The sequence below is a fragment of the Silurus aristotelis genome (assembly GCF_946808225.1).
Source record: "Silurus aristotelis genome assembly, chromosome: 11".
Classification (NCBI taxonomy): Eukaryota; Metazoa; Chordata; class Actinopteri; order Siluriformes; family Siluridae; genus Silurus; species Silurus aristotelis.
Window position 1 is genome coordinate 25,476,716 of NC_139584.1, and position 18,143 is coordinate 25,494,858.

Sequence of the window (18,143 nt, forward strand, 5' to 3'; positions counted from 1 at the left end):
ATACCCATAAAGCACTGAAAAATGACTGTCTGAGAATAGAGGTCCACAATCCTGACTTAATGACACCGTGAAGAATAAGCAAACATTGCAACAAAGTACTGCGAGAAGCTTGTGGAAAGCTAAGCATTTGATTAAAGTTTGATCATTTAAAAGGCAGAGCTACAGAATATTAACAACTAACATGTCATTACCCAAGGTGTATGTAAAGTTTTGGCCTGAACTGTAGGTACAAGCCGGACACACATCCATCAAAACCATACTGTCTTGGACTCCCAGCTGCAAATACTAAATGTTCAATCCATAAGAAAACAATCAAAAAGCAATTAGTCAGCTGAAGAGCAGATTAATGAAGCCTGCAGAGTGCCAGCTATTCCACAGGCTCAGCAAAACACCCGAAAAGGCCACAAAAGTGGCACGTAAGCGAGCGTCCGTGTGCGTATAAATGTGTTGTCTCAAGTTTTCACTAACAAAATTGTATGTGGTCTTTAAGGCCAGAAATCTCACATAATCCCCCCTAGCCTTTTCTCACTAGAACAAAGCGAGTACACATGCTGCATATTTAACAATCCTAACGAAATCCGACACCTTTTCTCATCACTTTCCGTCCATAACAGGAGGACTGGCACACAATGCCTCTCTTTAAAGCAAGATTAATATATACAGTGCCCTGCTAGGAACAGCGTATTAAAGCTACAAAGGGTAGGACTGAGACTATTAGATCAGATCGTGGGAAAAAGGCAACTGACGGAGGAGACCTCAGCATGGATAGTCATAAAATATGCATCAGAAATCTATCATGGGACAAGAAACCATAATGGCTTTCTGCTGGTCTGAAAAATTTATTAGCCGGAAACAAAAAGGTTCCACTTTTAACAGGAAAATGCACAAAAAGACAAAAGTTGGGCTGATGAAGTAAAAGCACTGTTAAGGTCACAACATAATTTAGAAAAGGAAAACGATTAGAGCTGCACAGCTGACCACAAATAAGTCAACAATAGTAACATTATCTCTGAGTGATGTGTCATCTAAATGCTGCCACTCCCTTATCCGGTTCTGCTCATCTATCGCTCATGTTACGGATTAATATCATGGCCTGGAATTAGCAAAAGAAACCAAACTTATTTTATTTCCAAAGTCTTTAAAAACTCCATGAGATAAGACATTTTAAATGTTGATTTCAATGTTCCCAAAATAACAACTTGCCAAGTTTGCTGACTTTTTAGTCCAGCCACGCAAACATTTTACTACATATTAGATACTGTGTTGGACTCATTATAACGCTCCAGCTCACATCCTAGCTGCTGATTCTTCAAGTTGACACAGCAGGTTTAGTCGACTCACATTCAGTGAGTATACTGTCTTATGTTCACAACAACCAATAGTTTCACCAGACACCACCGTTTCCCTACAACTTATGACTGATCACTGTCATTTCCAACAACCAATTACTGATTATTATTATTCCTAATCGCTAATCACCGTTATCATAATCACTGGTCACCAATATTCGCAATAAGCATTAATCACCGATCACCATTATTCCCAATCATGAATCACTATTCCGGTCATGCTTTGCATTGACTTTAAAATCCTTCATCTCACTTTTAAGGCTATTCACAACCATGCCCCTTCCTTGTCTGATCTTCTCCATATTCATGTTCCTTCTCGTTTTCTTACATCTGTCTCGTCTCGTCTCTCCTTTCTGTTCCTTCTGCTCGTCCTGCCACCATGGGGCATAGGGCATTCTGTTGTTTTGCTCCACAGCTCTGGAACTCTATACCTCCAGACATTAGAAACATTGACTATTTGTCTGTTTTTAAATCTAGACTCAAATCCCACCTATTTAACACCGCATACTCTTCTTAAATCTTATTGGCACAGTCACACAGTCACAGTCATACTCATATAAAGTCTATTGTAATTGTTGTTGGTTATGTCGTAAGCTGTGTAAATTGTTTTTATATTATCACTGTTTTCATATTATCAATGATCACCATTATTCCCAACAACCAATCACTGATCACCATTACTCCCAACAACCAATCACTGATCACCATTACTCCCAACAACCAATCACTGATCACCATTATTCCCAACAACCAATCATTGATATTTACTGTCTGCAACAACCACTGAGCGCTGTTGTTTTTGACAACCAATGATCACCAATTTTCTCAGTCTAATCGCTGATCATCTTTGTTCCCAAATCACTAAACACTTTTTTTTTTTTATCCCACCCAGACACTACTTTATGCTTAACTCTCTCCCCTTGCCAATATTTTCCAGTATTCCATATAGCCTTTAAAAATCTTAATTCACAAAACACATTTTGATATGCATATGATCTTGACATCACCAGGCGACTTTTAAAACATGCGTTCGCTACCTTCTCCTGAAACACTGACTCGAAACACTGGTTGGTTTACTTCTGATTTATAGTTGGTCTTGTTTTTTTTTCTGTCAGAGCGCTTCCAAGTTCAGTGCTGTGCTGTCTGGGGAATATGCAAAGCCTTCATGGAGTCAAGATGGTCCAAGATGAGACTGGAGAATCCAGTAAAAGGTTGTATAAAATTACTGATTATAGATTATAAAACCATTAAAAGCAGACAAAGCATTGGGTTGGTAGTTACCTTATATCTATCGTTGAGTTTTGCTATATATTACGCAGTTTGAGAATGCTGGAAAAAAAAACAATAAATAACGTCAGCCAAAAGAACCTCAAGGTTTTGTGAGCTGAAGAACTGAAAGCTCTGACAATAACACTGGACACATTCAATAATGTAAAGGAGCATACAGTCAGAGCGTGCAGAGGGGATTTGCTGAATATTTTACATTGAAGAAGAAATATTGAAATGCAAATTAAGATTTCAAAACAACAACAACAACAACAACAACAACAAACTAACTGCTGACAGACTGGGATGTCCAAGCTCTATTAGATGCACCTAACCCTATAGACTCAAGGATGTGAACGCAGCATCTTTTTATTTAGCTCATGTCTGTCTATTGTCTGATTCGCTTTCCAATTTCACCTTTTTAATTGAAAACTAGTAGAAAATATAATATAATATTATATATAACATAGTGAGTGCGCGTGAATATCAAAGGCAAAGAAATGGACGCGTCATCAGCACCTCGAAACAAAGTCTCATGATGAAACACGCCTGTGAACCGCACACGTGCAATATGCACGGTCTTGTCGTTTTCATTTATTTGTTTGCTGGGTTAATTTTTTATTATATACTCGTGGTTCTAAGAGGAAGAAACGCAGCGCGTGGCGTCTCGTCGGCTCGCGCGTCTACCTGGATGGTGCAGACGATCTCCGAGTCGTCCAGCAGGCGCACGGTGCAGTGGATCTCCCGGCTGAGCGAGGACACGCTCGGGCTCCGGAGGCGCAGCATTTTCATGGCTTTGGATCCTACATACCGGAAAGCGGCGGCCTTCGGCGCCTTCTCTCATGCGCGTACACGGCGACGGTCACGGCGCGTTCGCGGTCAGGAGCGCTGCGCGTACCGCGATGCTCCGACCCTGCTCATGATAGATGCTGCGCGCAAACGCTGCAAATCACCCCTCTGTGTGTGTGTGTGTGTCTCTCTCTCTCTCTCTCTCTCCCTTTCTCTCTCTCTCTCTCTCTCTCTCTCTGCCTATCTACCTCTCTTTTTTTTACCCCCCTCTCACCCTTTCACCCCCTCATGCTCTCCGAGTTGCCAGATTGACCCAAGCCAAACTCATTTTATTTACGTTTTTTAACCAGTTCACTGAGTTTCCATTATATCCTCCTTCATTCTGTATTCCCTGTAATATGTACGGATAGATTAATATTGCAAGAAATGTTTATAAGAAACCGGTTTGGAATTCACCAATCTGGCAACTCTTTCAGTTGACGTAAGCGTCCCGCGTCCAGCATAAAGGCGCACGGGGATCGCGCGGTCATGACTGGGATCTTGATCTGGTACAAATGTGTCCTTGTTATCATTTTTCCCCAACATCATCATCCTTAAGACTTTAACTCTGTTCCTATTTTATTTATTTAAAAAAAGACCGAATTGTTATCATTGTGACATCACAACGTATCTGACCGCGTGCATCACTACAGCGTCAGTGGAAGTGGTCACGTGACCTCCCTCAGGCCAGCGTTTATATTCTAACATATTCTAGTATACTAATTAGTGTAGATGAATTGGTGCTCCTTCAAGTTGAAGACTCCATCAAAAAAACCCTACAGGTTCATTACGATACAGATTAGGAATCCCAGCAGTCTAAAAATTCAGATGGGAAGAAAATATTTAGAAACCATGAGAATTTTTTTTTTAATGTGATGTACTAATTTAAGAACTTTTGAATAAGCTCTGTCATATGAGATAATTTGACACCTGCTAGTGATTCAGCTGGTTTGAAGTTCATTGGAAGTTCATTGCATTACCAAAACAGGGCTCTGAAAGCATGTCTTCCTTGTAACCTAAGAGATGGTGGGACCAATCAAGAAGTGGAAAAGGATAAAACATAGACTAAGAATATCATCAGTCTAAAACATTTAGAAACCTTTTTTTTAGATGAAGCACTAATTTAATAACTTCTGGATGAAGTAGGTCTTTAAACATCTGAAGCCTGCTAACAACAGGTGAAAGTTTATTCCACTACCTAGCTGGCAGAACTGAAAAATGCCGTTTAGTGCCGTGAAGGGTGAGAGGTGCTAAGAGGTTCGAGCAAGCGTTAGTGTGTTAAATCTGATGCAGGAAGAAACAGGAAGTCGATGAAGGGAACACAGCAATGGGGTGTGTGTGAGAGAGAACCTAGGAAGATTGAAAACAATTAGTGTGGCTGCATTCTGGAGCAGTTGCAGAGGTTGAATATGTTTCAGAGGCAGACCTTCCAGGAACGAGTAGCACTAGTTCAGTCTAAATCATTTGTATTTTTATTAAAGGAAAAGTAACTGGGACTGTCCTGCTTAATTGTTGCCAGCGTTTGGGGGGGAAAAATGGTGTAGGACCATTGCACAACAAATGCAAGACTAAAACTACCGAAAACCTGTCAAATAGATTTACAAAAACAAAAAACAAACACATCTACATCTAATCTTGTAACCTCCTGGCAGAGGCAAACAGGTTTTTGGCTCAAATATCCTTATAGTTAGCATTATACATGGGATTTACCCTCTGCCAAACACTTTATTGCAATTTTTAGCATCCATTAATGATAAACGTAACTGTTCCAATAGTAATGTAAATGCTAACATATTTGTCCGTTATCTCACTGGTTTCAAATGATTGCAACAGTTGTGGCTCTTTAGCTTTGTCCATGTTGAAAGACCATCTCCAAAGTGCAGCTGCTAGTGCTTCTTACAATTACAATATCATACAGAATGTACTGTATTGTTTTAGACATTTGGCTCTGATGAACCTGCCTCTTAATCCGATTTGATTAATCAAGGTGGAGAGAGAAAAAAAAAAAGAACACACTCAAGACAACCATGAATTATTCTTTGAAAAAGTAGATTGGCGTCTTTATTAAAAAGAACTCAAAAGTACACCCTTCCACTCATAATGATGTATAGAGTGAAGTGAATGGTGGAAAAAATACCCTGGAACTTTTTTCCTCCCACCAGCAGCTGGTAGACCATTCCGGACAAAATGACTCAAGGCTTTATATTGTGTTAGTAGAAGTTGCCCATTTATACTGATTTAGGTCCTGTTTGTGGCTCAGGATGGAACCTGGGTCCAGTTTTCTCCCCAGAGCTATAAATCCTGCTCGGTGACAGCATTTATAATTCGCACAACGTGAACGTTAGCTTCTGGGAAACTCAACCCTGGTTAAATGGCATCGTATTTAAATCTTAGCAGCACTCAAGGGCAACTTTTACTCACATAATCGTTATGAGGCAAACAAGACTGCAGCCGTGAGGGACAGGAAGAAGTACCTGTGTGTGTGTGTGTGTGTGTGTGTGTGTCAGTCATACAAGCTGAAATGAGATGAGATGAGATGAGCGAGTGGAGTGTAGGTCAGTGCTGGAGCAGGAAGGAAGGAATAAAACCGTTCATTCATATCCATGTCTGATCTTCATAAATCTCCCTCTGGTCCCTTCTTGCCCTTCCGGTTGGTCTAAAGAAGAGAAGAAGAGAGGCTGTATTAATCCATATGTTTAGTAAAAATACAGGAATAAACAGTATTTGTCCACTTGTCAGGTTTCTCTCTCGATGCATTAGTGAGGCAAAATAAACAAATCAGGAACAGAACCTTTTCCAGTTACTCATATAACATAAAACAATAATAACAAAATCTGTGCAGGAGATTTCACATCGTTTCACCAATACAAACTGTTCTACTGTTACTGTAAAGCTATGAGCTAAATTATAGACGTTTATATGGTCCTCATGGCAGAGGCAATGGCGCTTAGCAGAATTTCTCACCATTACGCTTTAACTAAACTCGACGGCCAAATCACAACACCTTTTTGTAACCCATAGGTTAACCTGTGTGCAACTGCTTGCAGTGTTTCTCAACTTCTAGATATTTTATTTTAAAAATGGGGAAAATCCTCTTCATCCTCTTGAAGATGAAGAGTGCACAGTGGAAAAAGCACCGTTATATATACTTACTTGATGTTTCGGTTGTTCTGTCTGTAACCCCTTGACCTTCGATCGCTCCTGTTCTAAGGATGCATGCAGCACAGTCACCTGAGCAAGAGATACCAAACATACATAACATCTTACTACTGCTCATAGCCAACAATCTCACCTATTCTTATTTCTGACGCTTAATGCTATGAACTAAAGGAGCACAGACCTGTTTTGTCAGCTCCTCTTTTATGTTCAGAAGCTCCTCGACTTGCTGCAGGATTTCCGCTTTGTCCTTCACTGAACGAGACATTTATTGCGGCGTAAACGCATTAGAAATGTTGGCCGGAGACCATGATTTCATTTACAATTCTTCCCATCTGAGCTGGGAATAATACGATTGTGTGTGTTGGTGTGTACTGGGTGCTTACTCTCTCCTTGTTGAAGCATCTTGAGTAACTGAGCATTTCTTGCTTTCACTTCTTTATATCTATCCTAAGGACAACGAAAAACAAAAAACACACCTTAATTCTCATTGAAATACACAAAGTAAAAAGGGTCCTTATTCTTATGTTACATTTACAATAATCAGATGGATGCAAACACCTTCATTGTTTAATTATGAAAGAAAATCAGCTATGAAAAGGTAAAATTTGGTGTTGCCTTTGCTAGATTGGTACCTGCACCCACACTGGGCCTTTGTGGAAAAGACTGGACAGCCCTGTTCAATAGGTTTGTATTTGACGTGATTATTTGCCCCACATGCCAACCTGCTTGCGTCAGGCGGCTGTCGTGATAAATCTTACCTCCCACTGAGTAATAGTCTTCTTCAATTTGACTATTTCCTGGTCTTTCTTTTCCAGCTCGAACTTCAACTGTTCGGCTCGTACATCCTGAGAGGAGGAAGGGGGGAAGGAAACACGTTAATATACGGCAAACCAGGTAGAATCCAAGCGCGCAAGGAGAAACATTTCAGTAAACAATATTAGAATTTAATTTAAGACTAATCAGGCACAACATTATGACACTATAACCTGATGAGCCGTGAAGTAAATAACACTATCTCTCCATCGTGGCACCTGTTAGTGATTGGGATTTATTAAGCAGCAAATGAATATTTTGTCCTCAAAGTTGATGTGTTAAAAGCAGGGGAAATTGGCGAGCGTAAGGATTTGAGCGAGTTTGACCAGGGCCAAATTGTGATGGATAGACGACTGGGTCAGAGCATCTCCAAAACTGTAGCTCTTGTGGGATGTTCTTGGTCTGCAGTAGTTAGTATCTATCAAAAGTGGTCAACCGGTGACAGGGTCATGACCAAGGGTTATTGATGCACCGTGGGGCGTGAAGTCTGACCCATGTAGTCCGATCCAACAGACGAGCTCCTGTAGCTCAAATAGTTCATGCTGTTAATGCTCAAAGGGCCAGGATTGTTTTAGAAGCAAAAAGGAGACCAACACAATATTAAACAGGTGGTCATAATATTATGCCTGAGTCACATAGTAACCGAGATCACCAAGAGCAGTTTTCAAGTGCTTTTAAGTGTAATGAACGCCTGACCCTGTCCTGTTCTTGTTCAGAAGAGGTGTTGACCTCTTGACCGGTGCTGCAGCTGTACTGCTCTCGACGCTTGTCTCTCTGCACGATCCGGTTCACGTCGTCCTCTAGTTGGTTAAAGAATCTCTTTTCGTGCGCTGCCGTGTTCGCTGGCTTCGGCTCCTGACAAAGATGAGCAGAGAATATGGACTGATAAGAAATCTCCAAATAGAAGCGCACACATCTCACTACTTCTGGTTTAAAGATTTCTCAGTGATTCTAACATCAGCTTTCTTGCTGTATCTAAACACACTGAAACTCACCTCTCTCTCGGACCTCTTACTCTGCGGATCTGCAATAGAAAAGTTCAGTTAGCACTTCTCTCTCTCGCGCTCTCTCTCATACACATGCAAACGCAAACACACACTTACCAACGGTTCCCTCGTGCTGGAAGTCTTTCAGAGACACCGTGATGCGTTTGTCTTTCCCCTGCTGGTACTTTTTCTTCTCTTTCTTCCCTCCTGCTTTGGCTTTGGGCGATGCGGTCTCGGCATTCACGCCATCCTGCGCACAGCATTACTCTAATGTATTTTTGTCTTACTAGATTAATAAAAGTGGATATACACTATATTGTTAGAGGTGTATAATGGTATACAAAATTCACGGATCGGGACGTACCTCGGTTTTTGAATCACGGTTCAATTAGGGAGGACAAATGCAAAACATAAAACTGTCGGGGTTTTTTTTTTTGCAGTTTATTATTATCATCAACATATATGATCAATATTTAAACAGTTTACATCGGTTAAATAATAAATAAATTAAGATTTGTGCAGCCTCTATGTGCTGCCATGTCAATCTAATCTGCCCAGGGCCTGCAAAGTCTGTTCTGCAGGCCTTTTTTTTTTTTACCATAGTCTCCTTAATAAATAGCCCTGTTTCTTTAACCAATCAGATTTCATATTCGCCTCACAGGGAAGCTAGCTGGCTCAGAGTAGCGTCAGCATTTTTTCATCCTCTAATTGGTTGGTCATAGAGAAACAGTTACAGCCAAGTTCGACTGGCAAAACACACGTGTAGCTCTGCACACATACGTTTGAGTTAGACTTTTTTATGACCTACGGAGGAAGAGAAAATTATTTTGGTCACGGAAATACTTAAAAATACATTTCGAAGAAAAGCTAGACGCTAGGAGAGGTCGGCCGACCCTGAGGCTATCTAGCTTGTCCCGGGAAAGTGTTTGTTCGCCATTTCCAGACCAGTGCCTACGAGCGGTACCACTGGATTACAGCCTCTGAGGAGCGCTGCAAATTATGAGTCTGCATCTCTGGTGAGTAGGTTGGCTTTTATTTACATTATGTTTTTGTCATGTTATTAAACAAATATTGATTCTGAACTGCTCCAGATGATGTAGGTGCACAGTTGCGGTTGTAGTGTAGAGGTTTGGAGTCTTAACTGGGTTTCTTGCTTTAGTAAAATGGTATTTACCCTCCATATGTGAAATTTCTCCCTCTGCAATGCCACGGGCTGTTATATTGCGTGTTTGTATTGTCTTGATGGTTTCTATAATTGCGATGTGATAGTGGTGCTATTAAGAGGTGGATTAAGGCGGGAAAAGTCCCCATTGAAGGCCCAGGTACCAAATGCACGGCCCGCCACTGGTATTTGCTGGTGTCGTGTGATCACTTAACACACCCTAAGTTATATATGCTTTATTTAAAAAGTGTGTGTGTGTGAAGCAGAAGTAGGCTTTTACCTTTTTCTGTTGCTCAAACTCTAGTTTACTCATGATTAAGGCCTTTTCCAAGTCTGCTTCATACAACTCGCTGGTCAGCTACAAACACATACAGTGAAACAAAATATATCACCCGATCTAAACGAGCACGCGAGAAAAAAAAAAAAAAAAGAGAGACTACAGTTTATCGGATGTTTTTACCCGCTCGTCTCTCTGTTTCCACTCCTGCCAGCTTTCCTGGGGGGCAGAGGTGCGATCAGGGGAATTTAGCAGCTCACTGGCTAAACCCTGTAGTGTCAAAGTAGATGGAGGTGCTGAAGATTTTTGAGGCAGCTTCTTAAAGGCGAGGTTCCTGAGCTGCAAATGCAGAGCAAATACAAAACAAAACAATGGATCAGCAAAGGCAACTGGCTAACACCTGCAGCCGAGAACATAGAGCACACAGCTAACAGACCCTAAGAATGTCTAAATGCCTCAAGTGATCTTTCCTTGTTTACTAAAGTTAAGTGTTGGGTACAATAAAACCTCAAGAGCTACAAGAGTTCAATGATTTCGTAAATTTAATTTCATCATAAACCCTTGTGATTTTTCATAACTGATGCCCTGAAAAAATCCCTGAACAATGAGATAGATACACTATATGGGCAAAGGTTTGCAGACACCTAACCATAAAAGTCGTATGTACTTTTTGGACAGCCCATTCCAAATTTAGTCCCCATTTGCTGTTATAATATGTTAGTAAAGTCAGGTACTGATGTAGGTTGAGGAGGCCTGGGGTGCCACAGTGTTCTAATTAATCCCAAAGGAGATCAGAGCTATATAGCAGGCCACTCAAGATCTTCCAGTCCAACCCACCAGTCGAAGTGAAGAGAAAATGTATATGCCCCCAAATTCATGGTCACGGTTTAAGAAAAAATCCATCACACCAAAGAACCACTTCTCTTTCAATTCCTTCCTTCTGGCAGATGCTACAGAACTTTGTTCACCAAAACTGCCAGGAACAGGAACAGTTTCTTCCCTCAGGCAATCATCCTCATTAACAACTGACCTTAATTATATGCCCTGCTTCATATCTACAAGTACTGCATTGTACGAAAGAGACTCTTCACTTCATCCCCATATGTTACACACAATGTTGCTTCTGCATATCGTACAAAAGTCCTAAAGTAACTTGCTTATCTTATGTGATTCTGATGTTATTATTTAGTCTGTATAGTTGTGTCTATAAGCTAAATGTATAGTTTTGTTATTTATATCTGTACTTTGGAACCAAATTCCTTGTGCAACAGATTGTCCAATAAACCTGATTCGGAATATAACAATAACAAATAGATGCTGAGTCCCGTTGTGTCTAACAATCACGTGAGTCTTGACCATTATACTCTGATTCGAACCTTGTCTGAAAGCCACCTCAGATTCTGAACACTTATACAGATCCCTACTTGAATACCACCTTCACCAAATGGCTTGTTTTACGATGAATTCAGTTATTTGACCGCAAGTTCAACTTCTTTTATCTGCACATCAGTGGAGTTTTGGCTTTTACAGCTTTCGTCATTGCCAACGATGAAAATCGACTATGTGATGGTGGTTGCAGTGGGACTCAGCCCTTACGTCATCTCCTCCCAAGGACATCGAGCGCGGCATCAGATTTCCGAACGCTCTTGCAACAGTTCGGAGGGGCTCCTGAGATCATCGTCTAGCTTTCACCTGAAAGTTTTTTTCTTCGAATGAGACCGTTGTAGGAGACACTCATACCTTAGAGAGAAACAAAGTCACCACCCCCCTGGGGTACCCCTTGACACGCTGAACAGTACAATCCCTGATCAGATCTCACACACACACACACACACACACACACACACACACACACACACACACACACACTGATATGAGCATGTGCTATTTAGTGTGGATTTCCTTTAAGTCACCTCATTGGTTTCACTCTGCTGCTGCTCCTTCTTGCGTTTCTTCTTGTCTTTCTTTTTGTCACCGCTCTGGTTGCTCTTGGAGCCGGCGGATTTCCCAGATCGCGAGGATTTCCCGGCTTCTCGAGAGGATTTGGGTTTTCCCGAGTCGGAGTCCGTGTCGGAGTCCGAGTCCACCTGCAGCAGGGCGAAGCGGGACGCAGTGGTAGGGACCGAGATCAACGCAGATGCCATGTTGGAGCCTGGAGACGGGAAGAGATGTGTACTGGGATGCGTCTGGAAGAAACCAGGGAAAGACCGGTCTTGTTAGTGCAAAGAACAAGAAGAAAGGAAGGGGGAGCTGGAAGGATGACGTCATGGTTATGATGATAAATCAACAAAGACTGCACAGAAGGGTCTTTAATAGAAAATGCTAATCAGTGCCTCGGCTATACAATAAGTCATTGATTATTAAATAAAACAAGCTCCGTGGTTTGGTGCAGTAAATACACATTAAAAAGTTTTTTTTATTGAAAGAAAATTAATCTATGTATTACTCCAGAGCCTCGAGCTGCTAGTATCGCTAGTCGTTGTTAGCTAGAAAAACTAGCTCGCCGCGTCCCTTTTCGTTTACCGCTCGACATTCTTCTAAATAATTATTCTCTTTAACAATTTTATCGTCTCGTTTGAGCTCGAATGATTCCCGAACAACCATTTAAACAGACTAGAAGCTGCCATTAAAACCAAACTTTCACCTTCTGAAGTCTCGTGTAGCAGCTGTGGATTCCAGCAAAGTGTCTGCAACCGTCTCTAAGGCAGCCCGAGTGGACCAAATGCGTTTTAAGAAAAGTGGCGTTTCGGAAATTAGAGACAGACAGACACACACACACACACCTTTCATTTACCTCAGAGTAAAAAAAAAATAATAACAGTTTTTAATTTCTTTATTAAGGATAAAGTGAAGTTTTTTGTAGGCATTTTAATAATATATGCATCGTGTGTGGTGTATGGGAATGTGTGCCATCTCTTCATGATGTTGTTTCGCATAAGGCCACAGGTAAAAATCGATAAGAGCCGAGTTTATGTCACAGCTCTTCTGGTCTCTCTCCTGTACAAGCTGCCAAAGACGATTCTTGATTTTCTCCACACACCAAATCGAACAGCCACGGATTTCCACTTCCCTTCTGTCACACGAACTCAACAATTCACCTGCACAAAACACAGAACAGGCTTCTGTCAGTATCAAAAGATTCTCACAAAGGCATAGCGATCATTTTGCCTCGCTTCATCGTTGGCCTTATAGGTTTTATGTTCTCCTCTGAAACACAGTAAACATGATTATATTGATCAGTTTTTGGGTCCTCTGTAACAAATCCGGTGCTGATTAGTTGGTCAGTGTTGTATTTTTGTTGCGACATGTGGATGTTCTTCATGCTGCTCACATTACTAGTCCAGTTACAAAGAGGACTAATATCAGAAACTGCCAAGACCAAGACCAGGACTATCCCAGATCAAGTCAAGTCTTGAATCTTTAAGCTGTTGAGACCAAATGAAAGTGTGCCTGAGTCAAGATAAAATAAATCTATTTCCAATAGTCAGCATCATTCATACATTGAGTCAATGGTTTTATATGCAATATCTCACAAAAGTGAGTACACCCCTGACATTTCAGCAACAATTTAAGCATATCTTCTCAAGTGCCAATACTATAGAAATAAAAGTTGGATATTTTGTAGTCAGTGTGCAGTTTGTATAGCAATATAGATTTAGTGTCCTCTGAAAATAACTCAACATACAGCAAAATGACAACTGCATTGCTGAAGAAGGTGAAGGTGATGGAGTGGCCGAGTATGTCTCCAGACCTGAACCCTATTGAGCACCTGTGGGGCATCCTCATGCGGAAGGTGAAGAAGCGCAATGTGTCTAACACCCAGCTCCGTGATGTCATTATGGAGGAGTTAAAGAGGATCCCAGCAACAACCTGTGCAGTGCTGGTGAAATACTGTATATTATTTCTTGTTAAACCTTGTACAAGTGAAAAAACCAACAAAAAAATTGTTTAAAAAACAAAACAAAACGAAAAAAACAACTCTTGGTCAAGACCAAGACCCACAACAAGTGTTACACGTCCAAGTACCAATACCAATAAGTTAAAAACCAATTTAATTCAATGCAGAGATTCCTACAGCGGCATTTAATTTCATAGCAATAAGAGATGTATTGGTGTTAGTTGTTGTAGTATAAAGTTTTCAGAGCTAATTTGTTTGAGCAGAGTAGATGCATGAGGACAAACTAAAAGAATAGTGCAACACTCCACTTTTGGGAAACTAAATCCAACTGGCACCACTCAGCAGGAATTAGGATAATGTAGGACTGTTATCCAAAAACAGATAAAAAACACATCTTATTCTTACCCTTTTTTAGTGCCTCCATTAGAGCATCAGAGTAGCGCAGTACCCCCAGGTAGACAAGAGCCTGTGGCACTCTGTAATCCGCAAACATGGTGAGGTAATCCAGGTTGTGAATGTTCCCCTCACCTCTGGCCTCCATGATCCCCCAGAAATCTGCCACGAGGATCTGAGCCCTCTTATAAAAGGAAATCCGCTTGCCCTGGTTCATCAAAATCACATTTATCACAGAAAAAACTTAATGAATTTAATCAATGATGGGGTCAGTGTGATGTGTGGTCCATGGAGGTGCTGCTACCAGACCAAAGTGGGATCTGTTTGGAGTTATACTATTCATGTTTACCTCAAAGTTCGCCTCGTCCCTGTAGGAGGGTATGTTATCCACAATGTACCGCATCATTTTCTCAGCATCACCCTGCCCGGGTTGTATGAAGCTCCTGAAAGATCCGCCATGCTGCATGAGAACACGGCCGGCCTCAGTGAGGGCCTGGTGACGCTCCTTCACCATGGGCATGGGTGTGTCGCTATCTGACCGAAGGACATTAGCCAGGTCATCCTCGCTCATCTTGGAGAAGTATGCAGGATCAGTTATAGGCACACCTTTGATATAAGATATAAAAAAAAACAACTAGGGTAAATGTCAAAGGTCAAATCTCACTTAGCAGACAAGCAAGTCTTCCCCCTGACAGCATCATTTACCCTCGTCCATAGCCCTGGTGACAGCTGCACACAGAGACATGTAACCACGATATGTGGTTCCTCTGTGCTTCACTTCACACTGCTGGTCATCTCTATCAGGCCAGAAGGAGAAGTTCATAGTGTCCGTCACAAAAACCCAGTTAATGGCTTCGTCTGTGTCCGGAGAGGGAGCGAGCGGGTTCATCATCTTCCAGCCACTAGCCATGAACACCTCAGTGTCTCGCAGCTTGTAGAGCATCTCAGCCACCTTTTCAACCCCTTCCTCATCCATAAAGACGTCCCGGCTCTTCTCCGCCACATACTGGCCTGATTCCCGAGGCATCAGTGGCTGCTCCATTCTGTGCCAAAGTAAAGAGCATATTCATGATGTTTATAAAATCAGCTCCAAACAATTTACAGCAGTTATAATACATTAGTACATTAGTAATTTGGATTAACCGTTTTCACTTTGCTTTGAACCTGAACAGGGGTTTCACATGTTTGTGTCTGAGGTTTTTTTTCACATATTTGTGGCATCTCATTAGTGCTGTATTCCTACCTCACACTTAGTTATCCCGGGATACGCTCAGAATCCACCACCACCCAGACCAGGATAACAGTAAAGATAAATGAATGTATTTAGAGAGGAAAACACTTTTGTTGCCTGTCAAGGTAAACAAATCCTAAGCAAATATTGGAACCAGCTTAGCCACCAGCTAAATCAGGTCATATCTGGAACAAAAGAAATCTTCAATATTTTTAGTTAAGAAATGCAGCAGTTCATAACTCCTTCTGCCCATGGTTTGTATGGCACTTTTAACAATGGAAATTGTCTCAAAGCAGCTTTACAAAGATAAAACCATTCTAAAATATCGATATAAAATAATGTCGAAATCTAAAATTTAGTTCCGATAAATTTGAAATATGAATATAAGTGGTGATTGTGGCAAAGGAAAAACTTCATGACGTGGCATGAGGAAGAAACAGTGAGAGAAACCAGACTCAGGAAGGAACCCATCCTCATCTGAGTGACACCGAATGTCCATTCATTATAGAACTGTTTACTGATGGTGGCTTAAATGCTGAACTGTTCATGCCATATGCCACTGTAGTAGACTGTTTATATTCATTGCAGTCCAAATCCATCATTATAGCAGGAACTTCATAATCTATTATGGGTTTGTGTGCATCATTAAATCATGATCATCCAACCAAAGAACGCATCATAGAAAAACCTGGATGCTTAATGAGGACTAATAGTGTCCAGTAGACACTATTGCATAAATTGCCAAAGGTGTTCTATTGGTATTTAATGGTATCCACTATCCATAACGTGGCAGCAATAGATTTTTTGAATAAATGACCAATACAAAATTTACAAGGTTACACAATTAGTTTCCATTAAAACCATTACAATTCCCAGATATATTTCTGAAATCCACATGTTCTAAGAGAGACCAGTGCCAGACATCTGCCACAACATAACTCACTCATTCATACTTTAAAAACTAAATCAGCTGAATAGAATATAAACCGGATGTGAACGCATACACACCAGAAATCGAGTCAGACCGAAAGACAGGTGGTGCATCCAAAAGAAAAAGTCCTACAGGAGCATGTGCAGAAGTATTAAGTTAGAAAATAGCAGGTAGACAATGCACACTTTCGTACTACAAAGCATAATACTGGGTGTGTACTAGTCTGGTGTACTAGTAAACGCGTTTTAAACGCATTTGTGATCGTTGCCCATAAGGTCGAAGTGCTTTCATTCAGACATATGCATACTTTCTTCTGTTTTTAGTCAAAAGGAGAAACAGCGACACCTGGTGTAATGGAGTATGCCTGAGATTTCAATCTCCCTCCAGCATGCTTCATTTCAAAGGTAAAAAAAAAATAAAAAATGTTTTTGTCATATGTACATTACAGCACAGTAAAATTCGTTCTTCGAAAATACCAGCAATGTTAGGAGGAGCTATGATACGGCACCCCTGGAGCACACAGGGTTAAGGGTTTTGCTCAAGGGCCCAAGAGTGCCAGCTTGGTAATACTGGGGCTTGAACCACTGCCCAATCAGTAACCCAGAGCCTTAACCACTGAGCTACCACTTATTTACCAATATTTTTTAATAACCTAAACCCTTCTGGGAATATTGTGCAGGGTGTTAGTAATATAAGGTACTAATGTAGGTGAGGGAGGATGGTGTAATCAGCGTTCCAATTCATCCCAAAGGTTTTCAATAAGTTTGAGGTTGAAACTATATAGAAGGCCACTCAAAATCTTCCAACCCCTCTATGCAAAACCAAACAATCATAATGCTCACTTTATGCACAGGAGTATTGTCATGGAACAGGTTTGTATCTCCTGGTTTAAGTAAAGGGAAATCTACCACTACTGCATCCAAAGACATCCCATATAACTGTACGCCTCCAACTTTGTGGAAACAGATTAGGGAAGATCCACATACAGCTGGAAAGCCAGGTGTCTAAATACTTTTGTCTATAAAGAGACAGAAAATACTATGCGTCATTTAGTAATAAATGACATGCATTTAGGGTGGTAACAGGAACACCCTTTCATACCAAACTACTGTTTTATTCATCATTTATTATCCAGGCAGCATCACTGTGTAACTTCTTTTTTCAGCTTCTCCCATTAGGGGTCGGCACAACGGATCATCCGTCTCCATACCCCCGTCCTCTACATCTGCCTCTTTCACCCTAACTACCTGCATTTCTTCCCTCACCACATCCATAAACCTCCTTCCTGGTGGCTCCATCCTCAGCATTCTTCTACCGATAAACCCCATGTCCCTCCTCTGCACATGTCCAAACTATCTCAATCTCACCTCCCCCACTGTGTAACTAGAAACTTGAAATTGGAAACTTAACTCCAATAGTTACAGTAAAGCAATTAATAAAAAAATAATTCAGGCACATTAGTGGGTTTTATTTAGGGGGAAAAGCTATTTTTGTAACAAGGAGTTAATTTGTCAGACTTTTTTTAGATCTCAGGTTTGACTCAAAAGATTTCCTTAGCAGCTTTAGAGGGACATTAAAATAATCACTGAAGCTAAGGGTGGACAATATGTTTTGACGATAATGATGGATATTGTGCTCTTTCTATAAAAGTATTCATGTGTAGACTAAAAGCAGCTGACTTGACATTTAATATAGGAAACATTTCATTGAATATCATCAAACGCTGAAGAAATTCTTCAAGCTTGTACATATGCACAGTGGAAATATCTTTTGAGAACCTTGATTTATTTAGCATATTGCTCCTTTCTATCCCAGCATCTGGATTCTATAAGTACAGGATAGAAAGTATG

At 40.9% G+C, this 18,143-nt stretch overlaps 4 protein-coding genes across 6 annotated transcripts in view; 1 reads left to right on the plus strand and 3 right to left on the minus strand.

The window, feature by feature from the left end:
* Positions 1-4,039, minus strand: part of frmd3 (FERM domain containing 3) — a 41,396-nt gene extending 37,357 nt beyond the window's left edge. Inside the window, exon 1 of one of the 2 annotated variants that reach the window (XM_083553974.1) lies at positions 3,303-4,039. In XM_083553974.1, the coding sequence (XP_083410100.1) occupies positions 3,303-3,407 (105 nt within the window). In that variant the 5' untranslated portion in view covers positions 3,408-4,039. The remainder of the gene's footprint in view (positions 1-3,302) is intronic. The other variant, XM_083553975.1, reaches the window with a different exon arrangement.
* Positions 1-18,143, plus strand: part of naa35 (N-alpha-acetyltransferase 35, NatC auxiliary subunit) — a 162,691-nt gene that overhangs the window by 30,947 nt on the left and 113,601 nt on the right. The window lies entirely within an intron of this gene.
* On the minus strand, positions 5,476-12,617 carry gkap1 (G kinase anchoring protein 1). Of its 2 annotated transcripts, XM_083553990.1 has the most exons (12): positions 12,485-12,564; positions 11,754-12,026; positions 10,024-10,179; positions 9,844-9,921; positions 8,519-8,651; positions 8,411-8,439; positions 8,112-8,270; positions 7,361-7,447; positions 6,986-7,049; positions 6,784-6,854; positions 6,597-6,674; positions 5,476-6,099 (listed from the first exon to the last, which is right to left on the minus strand). In XM_083553990.1, the coding sequence occupies exons 2-12, from the start codon at positions 11,982-11,984 to the stop codon at positions 6,058-6,060; spliced, it is 1,128 nt and encodes a 375-aa protein (XP_083410116.1). In that variant the 5' UTR covers positions 11,985-12,026; positions 12,485-12,564; the 3' UTR covers positions 5,476-6,057. The 2 variants fall into 2 exon arrangements, with proteins under 2 accessions (XP_083410116.1, XP_083410115.1); XM_083553989.1 differs by lacking the exon at positions 9,844-9,921 and having other exon boundaries at positions 12,485-12,617.
* qng1 (Q-nucleotide N-glycosylase 1) lies at positions 12,659-16,465 on the minus strand. Its single transcript, XM_083553991.1, has 6 exons — positions 16,370-16,465; positions 15,375-15,418; positions 14,837-15,174; positions 14,481-14,737; positions 14,144-14,339; positions 12,659-12,938 (listed from the first exon to the last, which is right to left on the minus strand). Exons 3-6 carry the CDS (start codon positions 15,171-15,173, stop codon positions 12,709-12,711), a joined length of 1,020 nt encoding a protein of 339 aa, XP_083410117.1. The 5' UTR covers position 15,174; positions 15,375-15,418; positions 16,370-16,465; the 3' UTR covers positions 12,659-12,708.